The following is a 26,746-nucleotide window of genomic DNA, read 5'->3' on the forward strand; positions in this document are numbered from 1 at the left end:
GCTCCCCTTCCAAACAGAACCCTTTTCCTGTCCCTTCACCTCCAATTTAACACCCTTCTTCATGCTTGGGTTTCCATTGTCCCGCTGCCTACTCCAGCCACCCAGAGGTGGGGGAGCAGCCAGCTAATTAATCCCATCCGGTTATTATCTGGAGATTCTGCAGGATAAAGGGAGGTGGGGAAACAGGAAGAGGGGGAAGTGGGTTGATGCAGCACTGGGACAGGCTGATGGGCAATGACAGTGCCTGCCCTCAATCCTGGCACACAGGGGTGGGAACATGTCCTCCTTGGCACTGACTCCTTCTGCGACAGGCTTCCACCTGCTGGGCACTTAGGTAGATAGCAGCACGGGCAGAGGCCAGATTCAAGGACCCATATGTACCCCAGACAGGAGAAGGCAATGGTACCCACTCCTGTACTCTTGCCTGGAAAATCCATGGACGGAGGAGCCTGGTGAGCTGCATCCAGTCCATGGGGTCGCTAAGAGTCGGACACGACTGAGCAACTTCACTTTCATTTTTCTCTTTCATGCATTGGAGAAGGAAATGGCAACCCACTCCAGTGTTCTTGCCTGGAGAATCCCAGGGACAGCGGAGCCTGATGGGCTGCCGTCTATGGGGTTGCACAGAGTCGGACACGACTGAAGCAACTTAGCAGCATGTACCCCAGAAGCATACTCCCAGACACACCACTGGGGTTCCCAATAATTTGACCTGGGGGACAAGCCTCCCTAAAGACATACATTCCCCTGACATTCAGAGGTAACTCCTCCTTCCCCTGCTCCTCCAAGCTGGGCCAGAAAGGAGGTGATTCTGGCCCTTAGCCACAACCCATATTCTCCCTTGCCTGCCCTGTCATGCAGGCATCCAAGTTCAGACCTAGCTTCTGAGAGTATCTGCTATCCCTGTTGCCCCCAGAACGCCAGGCATTCCAGCATCTGGTGGGAGTGGTGGACTGGGTATCTCCAAGACCCCCATTCTACCCTCAGTGAAGAATAATGCTAGTGGAAAGGCCCTTGGACAACTTCAAGTTCCAATGCCGTTTTTATGGATGGGAAAACTGAGGTGAGGGCTTCCCTGTGGTGCTAGTGGTAAAGAACCCACCTGCCAGTGCAGGAGATGTGAGAGAAGGGGGTTCAATCCCCGGGTCAGGAAGATCCCCTGGAGGAGGGCATGCAACCTACTCCAGTATTCTTGGCTGGAGAATCCCATGGACAGAGGAGAGTGGAGGGCTACAGTCCATAGGGTCGCAAAGAGTCAGATAGTCCTTGCAGACTGAAGTGACTTGCACAGCACAGCACAAACTGAGGTGAGGAGAGAGGGGGTGATTTGCTCAAAGCCACACACTCAGTTGGGGCAGAGTTGGGATTCAGAGCAGAACTTTCTGGATCCTTATGAAGGACTCCATTCCACTTCCTCAAGCTCAGTTTCTAACCCTACTGTAGGAACCACAGGAAAAAAAATAGATAGATATCTTTATTCATATTATATATATATATAATACATATATGTATAACATCTTTAAGAAATAGAGACACATCACTAGATGGAAGATTCCAGAGCACTGTAGACTCAGCAGCCTTGGGCCTCTCCCTTCCCTTACCCAATATCCAGCCCTGTTACCCACAGGATCTCGTCTGGGCCCTCACCTTCTAGGTCAGCCCAGCAATGCTGCTGGTCAAGTCCCAAGTCCACCTCCTCGAACAGCCACGTTCCAGGAGTTGATTAGAGCTTCCAGATTGACAACAGACAACTCTGGGTCCCTGGAGCCTTGACTCCTTTTGGCATCACAGAACCACAAAGAAGTCATCTATCCTCATCAATATTCTCCACTCCACTGGGCAAGCTGGAACCAGCAAATCTGACGTCATCACTGCCCATCCTTCCCTGACTGTGATCAGTCTAGAGTCACAGAATCTTGATTCCTTTGGATATTCTAGAATGGCACTTAAAAAAAGACACAAAGCTTGATGATCATGAAGCCTTGCATCTCTGTTTGGTTCGATGTTCTACCACCAGTGGGTCTGGAGTTGTCGCCTATCAAGAACCCCCAGGCTGTCACTTTAGTCCTTGTAGACCTACAGGCTCTCCACTGTTTTGTGCATTCTAGAGACATAACTCGTTAGTTTCTGGAATAGTCCAACTCTCAGGTCAAAGCTGCTCTAGAACCCCCAGTGGTGGCCTCTGTAGCCAATCTGGATTCACAGAATCTCAACTCTGGGGTTTTCTGGAGCCACAGTCTTTCCTTGACTTACAATCAACAGTCTTTGTCATTGGTCAATCAGTATAGTCTTAAACTCTTGGGAGCATCCCATAACTTCCCCTCCTTAGGTCACCTAGAAAAAGTGATTTGCTATGGAGTCAACTGAGTCGAGAAGCAACAGTCCCTTGAATCTAAAGTCAGTTCAGGCCAATGAATTCTGGATCTCTGTTGCTACTTGAGACAGCTGACTTCTTCCCCTGGAGGCAGTCTATACCTCATTTCATAATCCTGCTTAACAAACCAAACCAGCCATCTAGAGGAATCTAGAATTACCAGTCCTCGCCTCTTGAGGGGTCCAGAATTCTGGGTCCCTTATCTCTAGCGAGACTCAGGAATTGGAATGACAAGTGGGTCTCAGGAGGGAGCACAGAATTCAGAGGAATTAAGGTCCCTCCAGTATGTTCATGATGGGTCCACTAGGCATGGCAGAACATCACCAGCTAATAATTTACTCAGCAGGCCTGTTGGTCTTAGGAAACACCTGCCTCCACCCCAGGAGAGGGCCCAAACTCTCCATCTTGCTACCTCTGGGAAAGGGGTGCAAATAAGGGGATGCCAGCTTGCGTCACGGGGGCAAGGTTAGCGCCAGGGTTGGTGTGAGAACTTGGGGGCTGGCAGCCTTGTCCTCTGCCTCTGCCGCATCCCCCTCCGTGGCCTCCTCTTCCTCATCTTCTTCCTGGCAGCAGCTCAGAGCAAGTTCGTTCTCATAGCAGAATGCTGCCAGAGAGCTGGGGAAGCCAGACTTGGGGCTCTGGGAGGCACGCTCTGCCCGTTCATCCAGCTCCTTGGCGCTACAGACAGGCGTCCCTGGGACCTCATAAGTGCGATGGAAGTGGCGATAGTCGACCTCGTACTGAGAGCCACGCTGGAAGAGGACTGGCTCGAAACGATGGCCCCAGAGCAGCTCACCAGGGAGGTAGGAAGAGCGACACTGTGTGGTCATAGCTGTGGCCTCGACCATGCCCTCGAGAATGACCACCAGCTCAAAGTCAGCCCGGGCCAGCTCAGCCCGTCCTAGTTCGTAGAGAGGACTGGCGGAGTCAATCTCATGCACGATGGTGATGGGAGACACAAGGAAGATGCGATCAGTGCCACCATCAAAGCCCACGTCCACATCCTGGTGGTCCAGAGGTATGTACTCACCCTCCGGGGTCACTCGAGGCTGCAGCAAAAGGCGGGTGGCCAAAGACAGCAGGGAGCAGAGAGATGAATGCAGATAGAGGTAGCGAGAGGAGGGGATAGACGTGCAGAAGAAGAGGAGGGCAGAGACCAGTAGGGGTAGGGGTACAGAGAGAACACAGACCCAGAGAGAGAGGGATGGTGATGCAGAAAGAGGAGGACACAGACCCAGAGAGAGGGAGATGGTGATGCAGAAAGAGGAGGACACAGACCCAGAGAGAGGGAGATGGTGATGCAGAAAGAGGAGGACACAGACCCAGAGAGAGGGAGATGGTGATGCAGAAAGAGGAGGACACAGACCCAGAGAGAGGGAGATGGTGGTCCAGGAAGGTGAGGACGGAAGCCCAGAGGAAGGGGGGCGGGGGGTAGACAGACACTCAGAGAGGGTTTGGGGAAGGAAATCGGAGAAAGCCAGGGGAGAGAAAAAGATAGTGACAGAGTGACATTGGCACAGAGCCACAGAAATCAGCAAGACAGAAACAGTTAAAGAGACAACAGATGATAAGAATCACATCCGAAAGCAATTGGAGAAGGAAGAGAGGGATAGAAAAATGGCTTTCATTATATGGCCAGAGAAAGATAAACCAGGATGACAATCTAAGTCCAACAGAAGCTATGCTTATGTTCTGCCTGTTTTACCGTTGCCTCAGTCTAGTCCCTGGGATATTCTCTCGCCCACTCCTCAACCCAACTACCTCCATCCCCTTGTGTGTCTGTATATTTCTGTGGGGTGGAAGCCTAACCCCACGCCAGGTATCGGCAGTTTCACCACACCTACCCATTGGTTCCATACCCACCTACCAAGTCCTGTCAATGCCCCCACAGACTTCTGGGAGAGACAGTGTCCCTCCTGGTCATGAATCTCTGGATTTCAGTCAAGCAGGAGAGAGAAGTGGAGAATGGGGCTCCATTCTCTTGCCAATATCTACGGGAATCCTTAGAGGCTGCTGGGAGTTGTAGTTCCCACCACAACCCTGTCCTCTTCTCATCCAAGTCCAGCCCCAACCCTGCGTTCAACTTAAGGGTTGAACTTTACTGGGGCAGGAGCTGCTACTACCCCAGAATTTGTTTGGGCAGTTTGACTACAATTCTAGAAACACTAAGGCTCTTTTATTAGGGTGCCAGAGGGAGCCATTGCCCCAGGGGCCAATGGGAATTGTAGTTTTGTTTTTGTTTTTTGCTGAGAAATGGCAACCCACTCCAGTGTTCTTGCCTGGAGAATCCCAGGGACGGGGGAGCCTGGTGGGCTGCCGTCTCTGGGGTCACACGGAGTCGGACACGACTGAAGCGACTTAGCAGCAGAGACGCTAACATTAGAGTTTCCCAACCCCCTGCCCTGTACTTCTCTGAGCAGGAGGCTGGTGGGAAAGTCTGGGCCCCTGAGGTGGAAAATGAAGGCTCCCACAAATGCTGCAGGACCACACACCCAGAGGCCACAGAGAATTGTCTTCCCTGGCTCTGCGGGTGTGAGTAGCACCCCATCCTCAGGCCTGCATCTCCCACAAGCCCGTAGGAGCCTGACCTCCGTCACAGTCCCCTCTCTTTACAACACTGGCTGGGGATCGTAAACCTGAGCCGTGGTTTACATCACCAGCAAAACGACAACTCCTCTTCAGACCAACCTGTGTGGGCGCTTTCTCTGCCCCCAGAGCCTTTTGGGAATTGTCGTTTAGAGTCTTTACCGATCGGAAGTGGCCCTCGCAGGCCTGCATTTCCCACAATTCCACGGGGGCAGGGCAAGTCCCAGGGGACTCTTTAAGTCTCAAAATCTGGTCTCAGGTCTAGGCTTCCAGGAAGAAATGATCAGAGACCTTTCTCTTGGGTTTACACTTCCCACAGAGCTTTGGGAACCATCCTCAGCCCTCAAGGAGAGGCAGAAGGTGTCCTGCCCGAGAGACTGCTGGGAATTGTAGTCCAAGTCCCTTCCAGGCTCCACGCACACTTGCTCCGTAGACCTACAACTCCCACCATTCCCCGCGGCTCCCACGCCCAGACCTCGCGGAGGGGCCCGCCCACCAGGGGGCGTGGCCTGCCTCGGGGCCGACTCGCACCTGCAGTAGCTGGGCCCGCACGTGGGCCTCAACGAGATGACTGCGGCGCAGATTGCCGACGCGCCACATGAGGCAGAGGCGGCGGTCGCGCAGCGCCACGACGGCGTTCTCGCTGAAGACCAGCGTCTCGTTGCGCTTCTTGGGCTTGGCCATCTTGGCCATGACGGCGCCCACGACGAAGGCGTCTAGCACGCAGCCGGCGATGCACTGGAGCACCACGGCGGCCACGGCGGCCGGGCACTCCTCGGTGACGCTGCGCACGCCGTAGCCGATGGACGTCTGCGTCTCCAGCGCGAAGAGGAAGGCGGCCAGGAAGCTGGCCACCTGCGAGAAGCAGGGTGCGGGCGGCGGCGGGGCAGTCAGGTCGCCGTGCAGGGAGGCGATGAGCCAGAAGGCCAGGCCGAAGAGCAGCCAGGAAGCGAGGAAGGAGCAGGAGAAGAGCAGGCACATCCAGCGCCAGCGCACGTCCACGCACGTGGTGAACAGGTCGCTCAGGTAGCGCGCGCCCTGGCCGCCCAGGTTCACGAAGCGCACGTTGCAGTGCCCGTCCTTCTTGACGAAGCGCCCGCGGCGCCGCCCCACCGGCGACTGCGCTGGCGCCCACCCGTTGTGGCACAGCCCCGGCCCCGCTTCCTCCTCATCGCCCGCCCTGTCGTCTCCAGACTCCAGGGCGCCGCTGAGGCGGCGCAGGGCCCTGGCCAGGCCCATTGGGCGGGGACACCCCCTCCACTTGGCCTAGCAGGGGGCGGGCGCCCCGAACCTGCGGGGACAAGAAACGGGCAGCCACGTCAAGAGTGCCAGGAATGGGGGCGGGGTGGGGCTCACAGGCCAGGCATACTTCCTGGGCCCTAGTCTCATCTGGCAAATGGGCGGAAGATCAGAACAGAATCGACAACACTGATGGTAATACTATAGGAAACATTTGTGTAGCAACAACAACAACAACACAACTATAGTGGTGGCAGTACTGTGTTACAACAAGCACTTCAGTTATTAGAGCCAGTGTTGTGAGCACTTCACATGAATTTAGATATTTGAACCTCCAGCAGCATAAACATCATCGCCGTTTTACAGACGAGGAAACAGGTACAGAACATTTAACTTGCCCAAGGTCATGGCTGAATAAGCTGGGGTTTGAGTGCTAGCAGCCCAGATCCAGAGTCCAGACTCATAAAATAAAAGACTAAGCAGTCACAAAGAAAACAGACTTAGAGTCACCAAAAGGGAAAGGAGTGGAGATGGGGTGAGGGTTGGGGAGTGGATAAAATTGGAGTTTGGGATTAACAGATATATACTACTATATATAAAAGAGATAAACAACAAGGACCTACTGTATAGCACAGGGAACTATATTCAGTATCTTGTAATAACCTATAATGGAAAAGAATCAGAAAAAGTATACATATATAACTGAACCACTTTGCTGTATACCTGAAACTAACACAATATTGTGAGTCAACTATAATGCAATAAAAATTTTAAAAAAGACTGAATGGTAACTGCTGATCTGTATGGAGTCAGCTTGGAGAGATGAGCTGGAGCTCTAAGGTCACCTATAGGTCAGGAGGCACAAACGACAAAAGGAAAAAAAGACGACAGACAACTTGAACTTCATCAGAATGAAAAACTCTTGTGCTTCCAAGGACCCTAAGATGAAAGTGAAAAGACCGTCTGCTAATGGGAAAAAAAATTTGCAAATCATATCTAAAAAATTTGTATCCACAACATATAAAGAGGCCTTATAACTCAATAAGAAAAAGACAACCCAATTTTAAAATGGGCAAAGGATCTGAGTAGACATTTCTCCAAAAAGATATAGTTGACCCTTGAACAATATGGGTTTGAACTGCATGGTTCCACTTATACGCAGATTTTTAAAAATAAATCGTAGAGTCGTACTACATGTTCCGTGGTCAGTTGAATCCTTGGATTCAGAACCATGGATATAGAGGATCAACTCTAGTTTATACTCAGGGATTTTCCTGGTGGTCCAGTTGAAAATCTGCATTGCAGTGCAGGTGACCCGCTTCCATCCCTGGTCAGGGAACTAAGATCTCTCATGATGCAGAGCAACAAGCATAAGCACCACAACTAGGGAGGCCTTGCGCCACGAGGAGAGATCTTGGATGACACAACTGAGACCCGATGCAGCAAATAAAAGAAATAAATAATAACGTTATACTTGGAATTTTGACTGTGGAGAGAGTTGGCACCCCCAACCCCCATGTTGTTCAAGGGTCAACTGTACAAATAGTCAATAAACATAGGAAAAGATAATTGACATCATTATGCCATCCGGGAAATGCAAATCAAAACCAAAATGAGTTACCACTTCATACTCACTTAGGATGGCTATAAGAACAAGAAAAAACAAAACAGAAAAGTGTTACCAAGGATGTGGAGAAACTGGCACCTTCCTATTGTTACTGGTGGAATGTAAAATTGCACAGCTGGTGTGGAAAATGGTCTGGCAGTTCCTTAAATGGAGAGTTACAATTCCACACACAAGTATCTACCCAAGGGCATTAAAAACAAGTGTCCACACACTGTACACAGATATTCACAGCCGCATTATTCACAACAGCCAAAAGATGGAAGCAGCCCAAATATCCATCAATTGATGAATGAATGAATAAAATGTGGTCTGTCCACACAATAGACTACTACCCAGTAACTAAAAGACAAAAAAGTGATAGATGTTACAATGTGGATGAACCCTGAAAACACCATGTGAAGTGAAAGAAGCTAGTCACTAAAGACCATATATTGTATGCTACTATTGCTAAGTCGCTTCAGTCGTGTCCGACTCTGTGAGACCCCATAGACAGCAGCCCACCAGGCTCCACCGTCCCTGGGATTCTCCAGGCAAGAACACTGGAGTGGGTTGCCATTTCCTTCTCCAACGCATGAAAGTGATAAATGAAAGTGAAGTCGCTCAGTTGTGTCTGACTCTCAGCGACCCCTATTTCCACTTAAATGAAATACCCAGCACGGGCAAATCTGTTAAGCTGAGAAATTAGACTAGTGGTGTACGGGACTGGAGAGATGGGGCAATTGGGAAGCAATAGCCAGAGGAATGGGATTTCTTATTGGGGTGATGACAATGTTCTAAAATAGATAGCAATGATGGGTACACACCACGCAGCACGCTGCAGTCCATGGGGTCTCAAAGAGTTGGACACGACTTGGCAACTGAATAACATGGTCGCACAACTCTGAATATACTAAAAACCACCCAATCGTACACTTTAATGTGTGAATTGTATGGTATGTGGATTACACTTCAATGAAACTGTTATGAAAAACAAGCACAATAAAACCCAGGCTCAGCCCTGACTTTCAGATCATGGGGAAACCTTTCTAAACCTGTTTCCTCAGCTGTAAAATGGGGATGTTGGATTTTATCAAGGTCAGGATCAAGTTATATAGACCCAGGTTCCCATCCTGGCTCAGTTGCTGACCCAGTATGTGCCCTGGGACCACCTGCTTCAATTTTGGGAGCCTGAGGTTGCTCATCTGTGGAATGGGGATTAAAAAAAAAAAAAAATCCTTAAAAAGGAATCCAGAAGAAAGAACTTGGGCTTTTGAATCAGGCAGTTCTAGGCTGAATCCCAGTTCAGGCACTTACAAGCTATATGAATGGTGGCAAGTCACATTTCTTCCTGAGCTTCAGTTCCCTTATCTGAGAAATGTGAGGGAATCTTAGCTGAACCAGGGGGACGCAGAGGAGGGAAGGGGCCCGCCTGGACCTGTAGACCGCATTGCCCTCCAGCAGCTGCACCACATTTGGCCCTGTGGTGTTGGGACTTCAGGGACCTGTCTGGGCTAGGGGTTAAACGTTTTGCATCCCAGTTCCATCAACACCTACCAAGCACCTAGGTACAATGAACTCCCTGTGCCAGGCTCTAGGGTGCTTATGGGCCTCCTGACAAGGATCTCTACTTGTCTTTGCCTGGTTGCTGGGGGCACTTTCTCCATGAAGAATGAGTTGTTAGTTGCTGTCAAGTTCAACACTGACATGTACCTACTCCCCTACCCCGCTGCTCTGCACTGCTGTCTGTGACCACCCAGTCTCCACCCCCAACATGGGCATTTCTTAGGCCCACTCTACACAGGCAAAGCTGAGGCTCCAGTCAGCAGACCTGGTTGTGTGCACAGCCCACGATGTGCCCCAACTCTTTTTACACCCTCAACTTTCTGGGCATTAGAGACTGTTCTTCCAAGCAGCGGCAACTGAGGCTGTCGAAGAGGGCAGGTCTGAGGTTAGAATACAGGCAAATGTTACCATTTGCAGCCCCCTCTTGCTCAGAGTCCTCACTACCCACTAGTCCCCTTTCAGAGGCCACCTGATGACATGATGCAGGAGGGGGGTGATGGGTGGGGGCCTCCTCACACCCACACCGATGGGTGTTGGGATTCTGCTTCTGATGGGAAAGCAAACGGAGGCACTGAGGTTCGTCTCCTGTCCCAGCTCTCTCAGTCAAGAAACGGCAGACCCTGGACTCCCATCCAGCCTTCCTGGTGCCCAAGCCTGAGCGCCAGACTGGACCACAGACCACCTCATCACTCGCCCTTGTTTCCTGAGCACCTTGGTTCCCAGCCTTGCCAAGCTCCCAGAATTCTGCAGCCCACCCTCTGGGCTCACCTTGGCTGCTCAGGATGCTGGGAGGTCAAGATCATCACCCCGCTTCACAGGTTGGGGAGCGGACTCAGAGATCCGGCCAGAGCCATGAAGTGCTGGGGGTGGGCTGCCGGTTTGAGTCCTGAGCCTTTCCAACCCAGGATCTCGTTTCCCTAAATCCTCCCGTTGTTACCCTCAGCCCTGAGAGACAGACGTGATCTTGTCCATTTCAAGAGGCAGGCAGGGGGTGGGGGTGGGGACGCCTTTCACCTCTGCGGGGTCCCGTCAGCGTCCAGCATGGCCCTGAGAGCTGGGATGGGGTTCTGCCTCGGGGCCCACGCACCTCCCATCACCGACAGCAGGATCCGAGGGAAGCGGATCCAGAGCCTCAAGCTCTCCCCCCGCCTCTTCCTGACCTGGGAGAGCAGCTTAATGTTTCCATATAAAGGCGACATGGGGCTTAAGGTGCGTCAACTTCGTTTCAAAGTCACTGTCTAATCTGGGGCTGAGAAGCCCCGCCCAGGGGCTGCCCCACTGCCCCCCGCCATAGAAGCATTTTCACATGCTCCGTGAGACCCTGGCTGTTCCCCCCACGACCCTCCCCCCACTCCCCAGTGGGGCCTGAGCAACAGCAGGTTGGAGGGCAGAAACTGCCAGGAGGGGGTGTAGCGTGGAGACTGCAGACAGACCAGAGTACAGAGGGTAAGAGATGCGCAGGGAGAGGCTGTCCTGAGGAAAGGACAGAGGACCTCCCCACCGCCACAGGCACCCAAGAGGACAGAATGGGAGACAGAAAAGAGGCAGGCGGAACTAGGAGCAACCGGGCAAAGACAAGCAGAGATCCCATCTTAGGAAAAGGAGAGACGGACCAGATGGGAGATGAAGATGGGACAAGAAGAGACGCAGGATGAGGGTGGGGGGCAGGCAGTGAAAATAAGGCCGAAAATGGAGATGGGCTGAGCTGGGGGCACCAGATCTGGGGGATGAGGACCCAGGAGGATAGGGTGGGGGCGCTGGGGCAGACGTCTGAGCGAGGAAGATGGTGCGGGGAGGCGGGGGCCAGCTCTCAAAGCCAGGACCCCTGCCCAGGGTGTCTGCGTGGAGGCACATACCTGGTGGGGCAGCCCACCCCCATGCCCTCTGCTGGGGGCTCCTCTGCTCGGGCCAAGGAAAGGCCTCTGTGGGTGCTGTGGTGCTGCGGCCCGTCCCGGGCCCCCGACCTCTGTGCTCACGGGCGGATCAGAGGAGTCCTAGCCCGAGAGGGGGGGCAGGGGGTGGGGCCAGCTCAGAGCCGCAGAGGGGGAGCCAGGGAGGATGGCCAGGCAGGACGGCTGGGCTGCGGCCCAAGCAGGCTGGAGAGGAGACAGCGGTGGCAGAGGAGAGACATGGGGGGAGGGGGCCCGGAGACAGAGCCTGGGGGCCAGGAGATGCGGAAAGATGGGGACACAGTCGAGGGAACAAAGAAATGGGGAGAAAGTGATGACGAGGGCAGGGGCAGAAGGATGAGAGACAGGGGCTCCCTGGTTCCCCCTGAGATGAAGTCTCAGCATGCGGGGGTACACATGAGATGACTCTTCCCCACCAAGAGACCTGGGGTGCATTCCAGATGGAATAAAATTTAGGAGAGGCAGAACCAGAGAGCGCCAATGGGCTGAGGGCTGGACCCAGCAGTCCAAGGACAGCCAGGTGCCAAACCCTCCCTCCTCCTCGTTTCCTCATGAGACTGCCGCCAGAAGGACCAGCCTCCACAATTCAGGCTCCATTCTGGTTCTTTATTGCCCCTCAAGAGCTCCTGAATTCCCCCCTGCACAATGCCTGTCTCTGGGAGGAGGGGAGAAGGCTCCACCCAGTCAAACCCAGCTGGCAGAAAGACAAGGGCCACACCAAATTCTGCTGGAGGAACCCACACCTCAAATTTGGTCCAGCCACTCTAAGGCACTTGAGTTCCCTGAGGGAGACCAGTGGCAGAGAGATCAAAGAGTCAAGCCTAGGGCCTGCAGCTGACAAAATACCCACAGCAACACAGGCCACACCAGGCCCATCTGGGAAATGGGCTCATGGACTCTTCTGACAGGTGGGGCTCACTGGGTTGACCCAAGTCTTTGGGTCAGAGGGTTCACTGGAGGCAACTGCAGTGGTTTTACAGGGCCATGGGTCAACCCAAGTGCTTCGGCTGGAGGAATCAAGGGGAGCAAACCGAGTCTTATTTTTAGAGCCATGAGTCAAACCGCCTCTCTTAGCAAGAGGGGCACTGGACCAAACCAAGTCCTTGCAAAGAACAGTAAGTCAAACAGAATCCATCATGGTGGCCAAAGGCCAAACCAAGTCCTTTTGGAGAGGCGCTGGCCAGCAGATCTGAATGAGTCCCTTCCAGGGAAACGATGAACTTCAACTTCAGTTCCAAGTAAGTGGAGGACCAGACAGACTCGGCCAGACCAAGCTCAGACGCTGATGGTGCGGAAGACAGTGAAGCCCGACAGGGCGGTGCTGACCAGCACCCCGGGGCACTGCGGGTGCCAGTGCAGCTCCTTCAGGTCTGTTTCGCCCTGGTGCACGAACAGCAGCTGCTGGGGGAGGTCCGCCAGCCCCGGGTCCGTCTCTGCGTCACCGGCCTCGGGGTCCCGCTCCACGGCCAGGTCCCACTGTGTAATCTGGTTGTCCGCACCCGAGGCTGCAAAGACCCCACTGTCCTGGGGGTGCCACTCGACGGAGGTCACGGGGGCCACGTGCTGCTTGAAGGTGGCCACTGGGGAGCCAGACTATGGGAAGATGGGAGTCAGGGTGTCTGAGTCCCTCAGCCTGACTCCAGGGGTGACCCAGGCAGAGCCCCCTACCCCTCTCCAGCCTTAGGGTTCAGCCAGACCTTCACCCCTCCAGCCTCCAAAGACCCAGGGTCTCTGAAAGGGATGGAGGGCAGAGTACAGCTGATAATAAAGGGGTAGTGCCCCAGGGACTGGGAGTTGTGGCTTCACCTGCAAAGAAGCCCCTCCCAGCTCCAGGTCACAACTCCCCAACCCCTGCTCCTACCTGGGCCTGCTTCCGCCTCCTTCCCTGTAAAAGGAAGGTGTAGGGGACTCCCTGGTGGTTAAGACTCTGCGCTTCCAATACAAGGGGAGCCAGTTCAAACCCTGTTTGGCTGGAGAACTAAGATCCCACATGACATGCAGCCAAAATAAATAAATAAAATTGGGTCTTTGAAACAAATTTTTAAAAGTAAATTAAAAAAAATTAAAATGTTCCCCCACCTCCCCCGCCCAGAAGGCTGGGTTTTCTAAGTGCTCTCCCCAGTGATTCTAGAAATCCTTAATGGGGGCACAGGCACGACTCCCAGGCTCGAGAGAGAGCAGATGCAAAGAAAAGCACTTTTACTAAAAGCACAGCTGCTGGGGGGGATCGGCATGTCTCTAACTTGGAGGGGTGGTTCCAACGTTTCAACGTGGCCCTGCGATCCACCTGTCCATGCACCTGCCTGGGAGGGGGAAGGGGGCTGGAATCCACGTCAAGAAGCTTCCCCAGGGCTGATTCTGTAGAACTCATTACACTGGAGGGGGAGTAAAAAGACGATCCTGGGAAGGCCCGAGGTGTATGGAGTCATGGCTTTGTCCAGGGGAAGGCCCGGAGCTCCTCTCAGCTCCGCAGAGTCACCACAAAGCTGGCGATTACATCCTATCTCTTCCCATCCCTCTGGGCCTCCACGCCTGCTCCCAGCATGACTAAGCTGAGCTCTGTTCTCAGCTGACCCTATGAAATCCACCTACAATCCCTGAGCCCTTGAGCCTAGGCAGCATGGCCGGTGCACGGCTCCCCTCGGGCAGATGGGAGTTGTAGTCTCTGCTCGGCCCAGCCCTGTTCCTCCAGTCAGCTCTCCAGATAGTAGAGGGAACAACCCCACAGCAGCCCCAAGCCTTCCTGACCCTGTTTCCTCATCAGTATCCCAGTTCTGATGGGATCCCAGTTCTGATGGCAGGGCCTTGCCAGCTCTGGCGTATAAGCCATCTCAGAAGGGAAAACCCACAAATCCTAGTGGCCGCTGGGAGCTCTTTCCGCCCCAGGGGTCCGGCTGGGACGGTACCTTGAACTGCCGCAGGTCCCAGACCTTGAGGGCTCCATCGTCCCCGCCGCTGAGCAGGAAGGGCTCCCGGTGGCTCCAGTTGATGACGTTGACGTCCCCGTCGTGGGCGGTGGCGGTGGTGAGCATGCAGGCCTTGCTGGGGGCTGCCCGGATGTCCCAGATGCGGATGGAGGCGTCAGCTGAGCAGGAGGCAAACACCTGGACGGGGCAGAGTCGGAGGGACCCCAGTGGACCCCCGCTCTACCCTGGAGACCGGGGACCAGTGGTGGGTCGGCCCCTCCCGCCCCACGCCATCACTTGGACCTGCCCCCGGCCCCCTCCTTCCCCCCAAGACCCTGGAGTCCAGACCCCCAGCCCTTCCTTACTGTGTCCTCGGTTGGGGACCACTGCAGGTCCTCCACGGAGCGTGTGTGGCCCACGAATGGCCGCTGGTCCACGTGCCAGGAGGCCCCGTCCGTTGGTGTCCAGAGGTGGATGTTCTTCTGACAGTCACCGGTCAGCAGGCGCCCTGGGAAAGGCAGTCGGGACTCTTGACCTCGTCACACTCAGCCAGCTGTGGCTCACCAGATCCCATTCCCACCCACCCCCAGAACTCACCGGGCACGCGAGGGGACCAGTCAAGGGCAAAGCCCTCGCCCATGTGGCCAGAGAAGGCGAAGATGGGCTTCACACGGGTCTGCTCATCCCGGAGGAAGGTGGCCAGGGCTTGGGGGTCATCCACCACTTGCAGGAGTCGCCGCAGCACAAACACTTCCACCTGGCCCTTCTCTGACCACACCCCAGCCACCGGCTCCTCACCCAGCCACGACACCTGCAGGGTAGGGAGGAGGGGAGGGGAGGTGAGCAGGACAGGAGGCACAGCGTGACGACAACAGCCCTTTCATCCCTGAGAACCAGAGCTGCCTCCCACCCAGGCCTGGGACTTCAACTCCCAGAAACCTTTGCGAGAATAGGCTTACAACATGAAGACCAACTTGGTCTCCAGGACAACTCCCCCCACTGTGGTACAGATGATGGCGGAGGGATGACAGAACTCCTGAACTCCCAAGAATTGAGCCCCCGGAAATCTGTTCAGACTCCTGGTCTCTGGAACTGTTTAAGTCTAGGCAGGTCCCAGGCCCCAGTCTCTGGATCTCTCTGCCTGTGTACCTTTGCTCACTAGGAGATCCTGTTCAGCCTCAAGGTTTCCAGTAGCCCCTAGCCCTGACCTCTCTCAACTCCAGGCTCACATCAAACTGACTGTTTATAGACGCCCCAAGGCCAAAGCCAAGTTCCTAATTGCCCACTGCCACCTACCCCTCCCTGGAGGTCGCCACCTTGGCTCACTACTTGCCTCTCCTTCCTCACACTATGCCTCGCTTCCACCCAAAACGCCACCACTTCCAACCCTTTCTCGGTAGCTCTGCTGTCATCACTCAGGCTACTACTGAAGTCACCCTTCCCTGCATTCCTGTCCTGGCCCCTCACAGGACCCTGTCCTTCTGCCCTGGCCTCCCTGCAGTCTATTCTCAATACAGCACACAGAGGGATCCCTTTAAAACACAAGTCAGATCCCATCCACTCTTTGCTCTAAACCCTCCAGTGACTCCCAGTTTCTCCCCACATAAAAGCCAAGTCCTTACAATGGCCCACAAAGCCCTAAACAATCTGTCTCCTCGGTGCCCACCCACCAAACCCTGTCACCCTCCCCCTCATCCATTCAGCACTGTTCTCCCCAACTTCCCTCAAAACTCCTCAATCAGTTTGCCCCAGGGCCTTTGCACTCCTTAGTCCCTTGCTGGGAAACCTCTTCTCACAGATATCCTTGCTTCACTCCCTCACTTTCTGTGGCTCTCTGTTCAAAGGGCACCTTATCAGTGAATGCTCCCTTGACCACACTGTTTAAACTAGCAACCCCAGGGGCTTCTGGAATCTGCCTTTGCAGTGCAAGGGACACTGTTCCGATCCCTGGTCTGGGAAGATCCCACATGCCTCAGGGCAACTAAGCCCGTGCTCCACAGCTCCTAAGCCAGTGCTGTAGAGCCTGACAGCGTCAGCTGCTGACCCCACTCGATGTAACTACTGAAGCCCTTGCACCACAGAGCCTGTGCTCCGCAACAGGAGACACCGCCAATGAGAAGCCCGAGCATTGAAATGAAGAGTAGTCTCTGCTTGCTGCAACTAGAGAAAGCCAGAGTGCACCAACAAAGACCCATTACAGCTAAAAAACTAACTAAATAAATAAAATAGCAAGCCCGTTCCAGAAGACCCTAACTCCCTTACCTTGCTTTATTTTTCTCTACAACACTTAGAACCTTTGGACATTACACATATGCTTAGTTTCTTATCCCCTGTCCCCCTGGCATGTAAGTTTCATGGAGCCAGAGACCTTTTGCTCCCTGTTAACTCCCCAGGTCTAAAGCAGTATATGAAACATAGTAATAACTCAACGGAAACACTTCTCAAAAACTATGGGCTAAGCACTGCTCCAAGCACTATTGCATAGAGCATCTAGTTCAATTCTCACATCAACCTGATTAGAAGGAGCTATAACTCCGAATCACAAAAGTGACCCCACAGCCCAGGACACTCCCTGAGCAATAACAGAAAACACATAGATCTCATGTTACTGCCAAGTGCTGTTTCTAGACCCCAGAAATCACCATATTTCAGTTATTGAAATAAGGGTACTGGCTATTCCATTTATCTTCACATCAGCCCCACCAAGTAAGTTTGGTAACTCTCACCATTCTACAGAAGAGAAAGGAACCTTTTTAAAAAACATCCCCATGGCATCTAGAACATAGTGACAACAATCACAATTAACACATAAGTAGTTAAAAAAACTATGTGCCAAGTGCTCTTCTTAAAGCTGAAGGGCATTGGACGTGGGGGGTGGTGTGCTCCAGAGTACACAGGGCAGGCTCCTGGGGCTGCATTTACCCGAACTCTGTTGATGCCTCCATAGTGGGGCACCATAGCCAGCTCCAGCTGAGGCTTCCGCTCTTCTTCATCCTCTTCGTCATCCTCCTCCTCCTCGTCGTCGCTGCCCTCGGGTGGTGGGGGCTTTGTCCCATGCAGATTGTGCATCCGAAGCATCATCAATCTGGGGAAGGTGTGGGAGGAATTTGGCACCGGATGGCGGGATCCTTAGGAAGGAGGCTGGAAACCCCGACTTCTAGGTCCTGAGGAAGAGGAAGCTGGAGGCTCAGACACCCCTAGCGCTGTAAAGCCTCAGTTCTTACCTGTTGCTTTGGGCGCTCTCGGCCTGCGTCCCAGCACACAGGTAAAGAGTAAGAGGAAGCTCAGTCCGGTTGTCTCCCAGGTGATCCCGGACTATGTCGAAGCTGAGACAGGGGGCGCCTGGGAATGGAAGGAGGGATGGGAAAATTAGGATTGGACAGCGGGTTCTCGGCCCTCTTGAGTGTGATGCCAATCCTCTTAAATCCTAATTTCTCTTTCAAACAGCCTCTTAAGTTAAAGATTCAGGATCAGCTCCCCTGCGGACCCAAGATTCCAGTCTCTTCCTTCGTGAGGACCCAAGATGCCGGGTGCCCAGCCCTACCAGTCTGTGCTCGGTGGTACAGCACGTAGGCCTCCTCGTCCATGACCAGCTCCTCTCCTTCGCGCAGCGGCGGTCCCCGGCCAGGTAGGTAGACCTGAGCCTGGCCCTTGGACCCTGTTTCTTGGGATTCGGTCTCCATAGACTCCCCAGGTTCACACGTGCGCCGACGACCCTTGCGCGCCGCCATCTTCGGAGCCTCTCGCCGCTGGCGCAAGGTAATAGCGTCACTTCTGGGTTGCGTTTTCCCTTCCTAGGAGGATCCGCCCTACTGCGCGGTTACCTTGGAAACCTCCTGGTTCACCAATTAGGGCGATGGGAAGAGGGCGAAGAACTAAGAAAACAGCATCCTGGCTTGGCTACCAAGGCCTGTAGATCCGAGGCAACTGTTCCCTTCCCGTGACTTTGGGGCGCTCTTCCGCAGAGCGGCGGCAAGGCCTCCTGGGAGTTGTAGTTCTGCAGGAGGCCGGTTTGCCCCATCAACTATACAGGCACTCCAGACCCAGATTCCATCTTCCACCTTTGACTCCCAATGCTTTCTTACTTAATTAATTATTCGTGTATGCACATAAGAGCTTTTACTGGCAAGGAGACTAGGTTTCTGCTCCCTGAGGATCTATAAAGCCGATTTCTTTCCCCCTCCTTGTTATGAAGGCTTTAATTTACTTCAAAATGCTTAAGTGTAGGCAGGATGATTATGTATAAATTAGTTCGTTGGATCTACCCTCTAGGGGTAGTCAGTTGCCTAACCAGGTGTTCACGGTGAAGCCCTGGTCAGCAAACACTTAATCAGAAAGTCCACTCTCTAGAGGCAGCTTCCGCTCTTTTCATTGCCCATCAACACCAGAGATTTGGCTAATTGGCATAATGAAATGTTAGAAATAGATTCTCATTGGTGAAATTAACAGAATTCAAGATATGTGAATGGGCTAGGATATAATAGACACTCACCTCCCTTGCATGAACATGATATTAAGAACCTAGCAAGCCTCATTGCTTGTTGCCATAGGAATGGTACCCTAGACTGATCCTAAAATGTTATGATCCAGATCTTTCTTGAGTTCTCTGACCCCTCTTCTCCTTCTGCCCCCACCCCTTCTCAGCCCACCCCAGCTTTTTTGGCCTAGCTGGGTAGTTTGTGGGATCTTAGTTCCCCAACCAGGGTTCAAACCCTTGCAGTGGAAAGGCAAAGTCCTAACCACTGACCGTCAGGGAATTCTCTCTGCCCTTCTCTTCTTAGGGTCTTTTCTCAGCACTTTTTTCTGGGTCTTTATTAGCCACCTCCCTCCAGAATCTCTGTTCTTGCTGAAATTCTCTTTCTGCCCCCTCTTCCTCTGTAGGACTTTTCTCGCTTTCTGTTTCCTCCACAGAAGTTTGAAGGGGGCTAAGAGAAAGACACGGTACTCACATTGGGCTTGAGGAGGCATAAAAACATGGTTTATTCCAAACACTGCAATGTGGTACAGGAGAGAGGGAAAAGAGGTTGGTAGTGAGTGTGGACTCCCAGACTCCTCCCTTCCACGACCCAGCTCCAGACCCGGCTGGAGATCTGGGAGGTGGAGGTTTGGGGGCAGGTTGGGGGGGTCTGCTGTGTCTTTACTGAAAGGGTTGGATTTGGAGAGGATATGGCCGGTGGCACCTGGGGCTGGTCGTGGGAAGTTTTGGCTTGATGGAGGTTGGGATCAATGCTGGGACAGTGGAGGCGGGGCTTCGTTGGGGGGCGTGTCCTAGGACAAAAGAGGGGAAAGCTACAGAGGGCGGAAAAGGAGAAGGGGGTGTCACGGTTTGACGTCGAGGGTCACAGTCTGGTCGGGGCACAGTCTGGGGCTCGGGTCACAGTTTGGGGTCAGGGGTCACAGTCTGGGGTCGGATGACCATTTTCAGGGGTCGGAAGTCACAGTCTGGGGTCAGGGGTTTCTGTGTGGCGGGGCCAAGGTCTGGGGTCACAGTTTGGCTAACGCGTCTCACAGTTTCGAGTCCCAATGGATGAAAGGTTAAAAACGGGCTTCCCCGGAGGCGTGCCTGGGGGGCCGGGGAGCTGCACAGTGATGTGGGGGCCACGGCCCCGGGCGTGGGGGTGGGACGCGGGCGTGGCGTGACCCCGCCACCTCCCGCCCCATCTGGTGACGTTAAAAAGCCCTTGTCGGGTTAAAAAAAAAAGTCCAGTGGGCTCTGAGACCCCTGCCCCCTTGCTCCCAGGCTGGGTGAGATTTGAGGGACCAAATCCCCTCCGGTTTGAAGTGCCCCCCATAGCGAGGGGCGCAGGACGCTGCTCCAGGCGGGGTCCGGCCAGTTCTATTTTCTTCATTTCCAACCCTCGCGGGTCCTGTCCACCCCGCGTGCCCCCTCGGGCTGTGGCCTGCGCTGACCAAGGGGGCGGCGGGGCCTCCCAGGCCGCGTCATACCTCGGACTCGAGGCTGGAGAAGTGTGCCGAGCCCCGGCGGGTACCCAGGTCCCCGCCCCGGTGTCTCCGGTGGGGCGCGGCGGGCAGCTGCGGCCCCCAGTGAGCGGCGTGCGGGCACCGGCGCGCGTGGCGGGAGGGCCCGGTTAGCCTGCGCGCGGGGGCGGCGCGGGGACACGAGCTGAGGTCCTCGAGCGATCGCGAGGTGGGCGCGGGCGGCGGGAGGTCCCAGCCCCCGGCGGCGCGCCGGTGCCGGTGGTGGTGCGGCGCGGCGGCGGGCGCGCGGTGTGAGGCCCGCGGCCGGTGAGGGTGCGGCCGCGGGCACCCGCAGCGGGCCCGGCGCCGGTGCGGGGGCCCCGCGGCCCAGGGCGGGGGCGGCGGCGCCCACCAGCCGCCGTCCAGGCCGTCGTGCGAGCAGCTGAGATGGCGCGGCGGCGGCAGCAGCTCCAGGCTGGCGCAGTGGCGACAGTGCCAGGCGGCGGGGCCGCTGCGCGGGGGCAGATAGTCCCAGCTGCCGGCGCGCCAGCCCCCGAGCTTGTCGACCGACCAGTAGCGGCCCGGCGGCGGCCCGAGGCGCTCGGCATATGGGTAGGGGAAGTCGGCGAACCACCAGGGCTCTAGGCCGCCCAGCGACGCGCCGCCCAGGCTCTCCGAGTCCTCCGAGTCCGACGGCGACGGCTCGAGGTCAAGGTAAGGGCAGGGGGGCGGCGCGGCGCGGCACGGGGGAGGCGCGGCCTGGGCTCCAGCGCCCGCGGCCCCCGCGCCGCCCGCGCCCCCAGCGCCGGGACCCAGCAGAGGCTGGCTCTCAGGGTCGGAGCGCGGCCAGCGCGTGGGCGCCGGAGGGCTCTCGTCCTCGAAGGCCAGGCGGCAAAGCGGCGGCCCGACGGCGGTGGCCGCGGCGGCAGGGGGCGCGGGTGGCGACGGGAAGCCGGGGAAGGCGCCGGCGGGGGGCTCGGCCGGCTCTTTGTCGCGCACGATGGCGAAGTAGGAGGGCGGCGGCTTCTGTGGCGGCTGCGTGGTCGGTGGAGACAGCGGGCGCCCAGTCGCGCCCCTGGGCGCCGCGCGCGCCTCGCCCACGCCCAGGCCCTGTGGCTCGATGGGGCCGTAGTAGCGGTGGAAGCCGTCTGCTAAGCCCGCGCCGCCGGGCGGCCCCGCACCTTTGGGGCGGCGCCAGCGATCCACGGCTGCGCGCTCGCGCGGCACGAAGGGCGCTGGGCCAGGCGGGGGCCTCGCCGCCGGGTATGCGGGGCTGGGCAGCGGCTGCGGCGGCGGCGGGGGTTTGGCGGGCGGCGGCGCAGCCTCTGCGCTGCAGCAACTGTACATTCCCTGTAGGGGCCGCGGGAGGAGCAGGGTCAGCGCGGGATGCTGGGGACCACCTGCCTTCCCTCCGACCCTCCCTCCTCTCCCGCACCCGACCTCCCTAGCTGCCTTCCACTTCTCGCCATCCCTGCCAGTTTCTTCCTTTCTCTCCCCCTCCGCCCCCCTCTCTCCCCCGTACCCTGGAGAAGGCCAGCAGGAAATCCATGCGGTGGGTGGGCCCCAGGCAATGCCGCAGGCGCCAATACACCAGGTGCTCCCAAGCGAAGACCAGCAGGGAGAGGCCCATGGCCACCAGGAGCATGTAGAAGACGCCCGCCATGTTGTCAATGTCCAGCTTGCTGCTCATCACCTCGATCTTGTCATTGTGGCAGATTCCCGAGAGCCACAGCCGTTCCAGCATCTCGATCTCATCTGGGGACAGGCGGGTGGGCTGTCACCTTCCATGGGCACCCTCTGAGGATCCTCTTCTCTGATATGAAAGTCTAGGCCCTCAGACCCTTCCCCCCACCACCTTTCCCCATGACCCAGGGGTCTTTCCCTCCCCTCCTCCACTTTCCCTCCCCTGCCCCCGCCCCCCACCCCACCCCCCAGGCATCTCTGCGTGCAGCCGCACCATCCCCCAGGAACTGCAGCAGTGCCAGGTCAATGGGCCGCTTCCAGCGGGAACCCTTGTGCAAGGCGATGCCATAGCCCGTGGTGGCAAAGACCTTGCCCGAGCCGATGGTGACGAGCTTGCAGCCCTCATCTTTGCGGGCCATGTAGTTGAGCACAGCCGCGTCATAGATGAAGGCGTCCAGCTTCCTGCGGGGAGGGGCATGAAAGGCAGAGTCAGTCCCACCCAGATGCCTAGATGGCCAACCCAGAGCCCCGCTAACTCCTAACCTCCAACTGCTCCAGATCCTAACTGGTGGTGAACTCCTCAGCAAGCCACTGCACCTTTTTGTGCCTCAGTTTAAACATCTGTCCAATGGGGACAGCAGCAACACTCTCCCTTCCAAGGTTGTCGCACAGATAGCCCTGGGAGCAAAGCAAGTGCTGGAGAAATGTTAGCTGTGAGTGTTAATGAAATAACTACTTGTTCAGTCTCTACTGGAACCTTCCAAAAGAAGGTCCTGCGTACTCCTCTGTTTTATTTCTTTATTTTAAAATTGTATTTATTTAAAATTTATTTATTTGACTGCGCTGGGTCTTTGTTGTTGTCACTCAGTTGTATCTGACCCTTTGCAACCTCATGGACTGCAGCACGCCAGGCTTCCCTGTCCTTCACCATCTCCCAGAGTGTGCTCAAACTCATGTCCATTGAATCGATGATGCCATCCAACCATCTCATTCTCTGTCACCTTGTTCTCCTCCTGCCCTCAATCCTCGTCCTGCACTAGTAGGGAACGAGTTGGATCTAGTTCCCTGACCCGGGCCCCCTGCATTGGGAGCCTGGAGTCCTAGTCACTGGACCAGCAGGGAAGTTCCCTACTCCTCCATTTTAAAGAGGAGGGCTGAAGCTCAGAAAGGAGAATCATACAAATAATAATAATGTTAGTGATGACTTCTGTTGTGCCACGCGTTCTTCTAGCTACTATAATAACTCAATTCTGTCAGCATTCCTGTGAGGTAGAAACCATCATCTCCGTTATTCAGACCAGGAAACGCAGGCCCAGACACGTGTCTTAATTTGCTTGGGTTCTCCCTGTAGGCCCTGATTTCTACAATTTGGTGGGAAGACAAGCACAGATTCTGAGTTAGTAGTTCTCAGAGATGAATACGTTGTGGCACTTGCCGCACGTCACTTCCTGCCCACCTTACTTCTGTGATGATCTGATTAATCTCAGCCTCTCCTACCAGACTGCAAGAGCCTCTAGGATAGAGTCCAAGACCCATCACATTCCAGGCTGTGACCCAGCAGTTCCTGACACAAACAAGGTGGCGGTTATATTTGTGGGATAAATGAAAGAATGATAAAAGAATGCAAACTTCTGTGGATTACACACCATGTAACTATCCTGCAACATAAGATAACTGCTCTCAATCTGACCTATGAAGATGTCCAGGGTGTCTTAAGGAGAAAAAAAAAAATCTAGTCCCGGTATCCTAGATAGAACAGAGTTCCATAGTTATTTCCTGGGGTGAAATTTTGGTCATCTTAACTGTAGACACCAGATTAGTTCTCAGAAAGAGGAATCTGTTTTGTCTAGTCTAACACTGTCCAAAAGAACATTCTGGGATGCTGGAAATGTCCCATCTGCACTGTCCAACATGGCTGCCACCAGCCCCCTGTGGCTCCGGAGCACTTGAAATGTGACCAGTACAACAGAGGGGTGGAACTTTAAATGGTATTTATTTATTTAGTTTTGGTTGCTGCAGCGTGCGGGATCTTAGTTCCCCAACCCGGGATCACACCTGCCCCCGCTGCAATGGAAGCATGGAGTCTTAACCACTGGACCACCAGGGAAGTCCCAAATGGTATTTAATGTTAGCTAGTTCAAATTTCCCCTTCATGGATCACAGCCTTGTGGCACAGGGGCTTGAAAGGTCCGTATAATCAAAGCTATGGTTTTTCCAGTAGTCATGTACAAATGTGAGAGCTGGACCATAAAGAAGGCTGAACACCGAAAAACTGGTACTTCCAAATTGTGGTGCTGGAGAAGACTCTTGAGAGTCCCTTGGACTGCAAGGAGATCAAACCAGTCAATTTTAAAAGAAATCAACCCTGAATATTCATTGGAAGGACTGATGCTGAAGTTGAAGCTCCAATACTTTGGCCACCTGATGCAAAGAGCCAACTCATTGCAAAAGACCCGAATGCTGGGAAAGATTGAAGGCAAAAGGAGAAGAGGGCGGCAGAGGATGAGATGGTTGGATGGCATCACCGGCTTTATGGACATGAGTCTGAGTAAACTCCGGGAGATGGTGAAGGACAGGGAAACCTGGTGTGTTGTAGTTCATGAGGTCGCAGAGTGGGACATGACTGAGCGACTGAACAACAACTGGTGGTGTACTGGTTAAGAATCCTCCGTCCAATGCAGGGGATATGGGTTCGGTCCCTGGCTGGGGAACTACGATCCCATATGCCTTAAAGACAAAAATAAATAAATATTTTTTTAAATTTGAAAAAAAAAGAGGAGCCAAATGAATGAATTCAGACTGGTTCAGGACCAGCATTCTGGGTGCCAGTCCCTGGAGCTAAGAGGTAAGATTTAGTTAATAGGGAAAAAATGCAAACAGGCTTTCCTCCACAGCCAAAGCAAGAGAACAGTGTGTACTTTTAGTGAGCAATGTATAAAGAGGTGTGTGCGTACATGGTTTAATTGATCTGGAAAAAAAATGAAAAATAATGCTTCCTTTAGGGAATGGAGACTTGATGTTTCCTTTTTGGCCCTTCTAATGTGAGTGAGAAATTGAACCTTTCTCATGGGCTAGGCTTCCAGAACTGATTGGGAGGAGAAGCTGTGTTTCTTTATTTCTTTTTAAGAAATGCAGTTCCTTTCTCTCCCAGTGAGGTTGCTTGCCCTCAGCAGTAGGGCAAGCACACATTTGGTGTGTGAGCCAGGCAAAGCCACGCAAGGCTGCCAATGCCCTTGAACCTCTCTGTAAGGATGGAATTTTCTAGTGTTGTCCACAGCGGTGGCTATTTGAACCCCAATTTTATTTTATTATTTTTTGAACCCCAATTTTAATTAAACTTTACAATTCTGAAGTCACACCAACTACACCTCCAGTGATCAAGAGCTGTTGGCTACCATATTGGACTGCCCAGGTTTAGCACGTTTCCATCATCACAGAAAGGGCTCTAGGAAAGCGCTGCTCTACACACGTGTACGTCTGGCGTCCAGACTAGAATGGAAGCTCCAGGAGAGCAGAGACTTCGATTTGCTCACTGCTATACCCTGAGTGCCTAGCCCGGTGCCTGGTGCGAAAAGACTGTTCTATCTTATATCTTTATGTGTGCTCACCCCACAGGCTATAGCCCGTCAGGCTCCTCTGTCCAGGGGATTTTCCCAGCAAGAATACTGAAATAGGTAGCCATTTCCTTCTCCACAGGATCTTCCCACCAGGGATCGAATCCGCATCTTTTGCAATGCATGCAGATTCTTTACTGCTGAGCCACTGGTTTCCCAAAAGAAGACCTTAATAAACATTTACTGGATGAATGAATGAATGAATGGACAAGTGCCTTTTAACTTTTATATCATTAGGGGTATCTTGTCAGAAGCATTGTAACTCATTATTTGGTTTCTTTCTTGGTCCTCTCTATATTAAAAGCATATATATAGTATGTACACATATACATGTACATATTCATATATATATAGGGGCTTCCCAGGTGGCACCAGTGGTAAAGAACCCACCTGCCAATGCAGGAGACATAAAAGACACGGGTTCGACTCCTGGGTCGGGAAGATTCCCTGGAGAGGGAAATGGCAATGCACTCCCGTGTTCTTGCCTGGAGAATGCTATGGACAGAACAGCCTAGTGGGCTACAGTCCATTGGGGTCGCCAAGAGTTGGACAGGAGTGAAGCGACTTAGCACGCACACATGCATTCATATATATATATAGAGAGAGAGAGAGAGAGAGACAGGAAGAAAGACCAAAAAATACTGACCTTGGGGATCCCCCTACAAATGGTCCAGACAGCCCAGCCCACAGTGAAGTCTATAGTTAAAACCCTGCTCATGTGCTCACAGGTGCACCGCTTCCAGAGTTTTGGATGCCTACTCCCAAATATGAACTGACTACCAGAGGTTACTAGACACCAGATAAAGCCTCTAACAAAATTAAAGACAGAAAGAGGGACTCCCCTGGCAGTCCAATGGTTAGGACTCCATGCGTCCACTTCAGAGGGCCCAGGTTCAATCCCGAGTCAGGGAACTAAGCTCTCATAAGCCATGCCACACGGCCAAATAAACAAATAGGAGGGGGAATTTGGAGGAATCATCATACAGAGAGAAAATGTTAAAAAACCAAAACTCAGCAACTATCATTAATGTCATCAGAAAAGCAAGACAAGACACTGCAACTTTGAACCATTATGAAGTCGGATACTACAGGGACTTCCCTGGTGGTGCAGTGTATAAGGATGGGCTGCTCACTCAGGAGACACAGAATCGATCCCTGACCTGGCAAGATCCCACGTGCTGCCGGGCAACTAATAAGCCTGGGAGCCACAACTGCTGAGCCCACAGGCCGCAACTGAGCGTTGCATGCCACCACAAAGATCGAAGACCCCATGTCATGAAGAGCTAAGACCCGGTGCAGCCAAACAAATCAATACTTTTAAAAGTCTGTATTTGACTCTCCAAGCT

At 54.1% G+C, this 26,746-nt stretch overlaps 3 protein-coding genes across 3 annotated transcripts in view; all 3 read right to left on the bottom strand.

The window, feature by feature from the left end:
- Positions 1 to 1,550: 1,550 nt before the first annotated feature.
- Positions 1,551 to 11,726, bottom strand: KCNJ14 (potassium inwardly rectifying channel subfamily J member 14). The gene is made up of 2 exons (XM_005895392.2): positions 5,492 to 11,726; positions 1,551 to 3,423 (listed from the first exon to the last, which is right to left on the bottom strand). Exons 1-2 carry the CDS (start codon positions 6,197 to 6,199, stop codon positions 2,827 to 2,829), a joined length of 1,305 nt encoding a protein of 434 aa, XP_005895454.2. The 5' UTR covers positions 6,200 to 11,726; the 3' UTR covers positions 1,551 to 2,826.
- Positions 11,727 to 11,870: 144 nt separating this feature from the next.
- GRWD1 (glutamate rich WD repeat containing 1) lies at positions 11,871 to 18,139 on the bottom strand. The gene is made up of 7 exons (XM_070387398.1): positions 17,729 to 18,139; positions 17,409 to 17,526; positions 17,107 to 17,269; positions 14,782 to 14,995; positions 14,550 to 14,692; positions 14,185 to 14,382; positions 11,871 to 12,871 (listed from the first exon to the last, which is right to left on the bottom strand). The coding sequence occupies exons 1-7, from the start codon at positions 17,913 to 17,915 to the stop codon at positions 12,554 to 12,556; spliced, it is 1,341 nt and encodes a 446-aa protein (XP_070243499.1). The 5' UTR covers positions 17,916 to 18,139; the 3' UTR covers positions 11,871 to 12,553.
- Positions 18,140 to 19,157: 1,018 nt separating this feature from the next.
- Positions 19,158 to 26,746, bottom strand: part of GRIN2D (glutamate ionotropic receptor NMDA type subunit 2D) — a 35,063-nt gene continuing 27,474 nt past the window's right edge. The window contains exons 11-13 of the mRNA XM_070387399.1: positions 22,061 to 22,248; positions 21,626 to 21,858; positions 19,158 to 21,453 (exon numbers count right to left, since the gene is read on the bottom strand). Of these exons, the coding sequence (XP_070243500.1) occupies positions 20,125 to 21,453; positions 21,626 to 21,858; positions 22,061 to 22,248 (1,750 nt within the window). The 3' untranslated portion in view covers positions 19,158 to 20,124. The remainder of the gene's footprint in view (positions 21,454 to 21,625; positions 21,859 to 22,060; positions 22,249 to 26,746) is intronic.

This window comes from Bos mutus, chromosome 18 (genome assembly GCF_027580195.1).
Source record: "Bos mutus isolate GX-2022 chromosome 18, NWIPB_WYAK_1.1, whole genome shotgun sequence".
Classification (NCBI taxonomy): Eukaryota; Metazoa; Chordata; class Mammalia; order Artiodactyla; family Bovidae; genus Bos; species Bos mutus.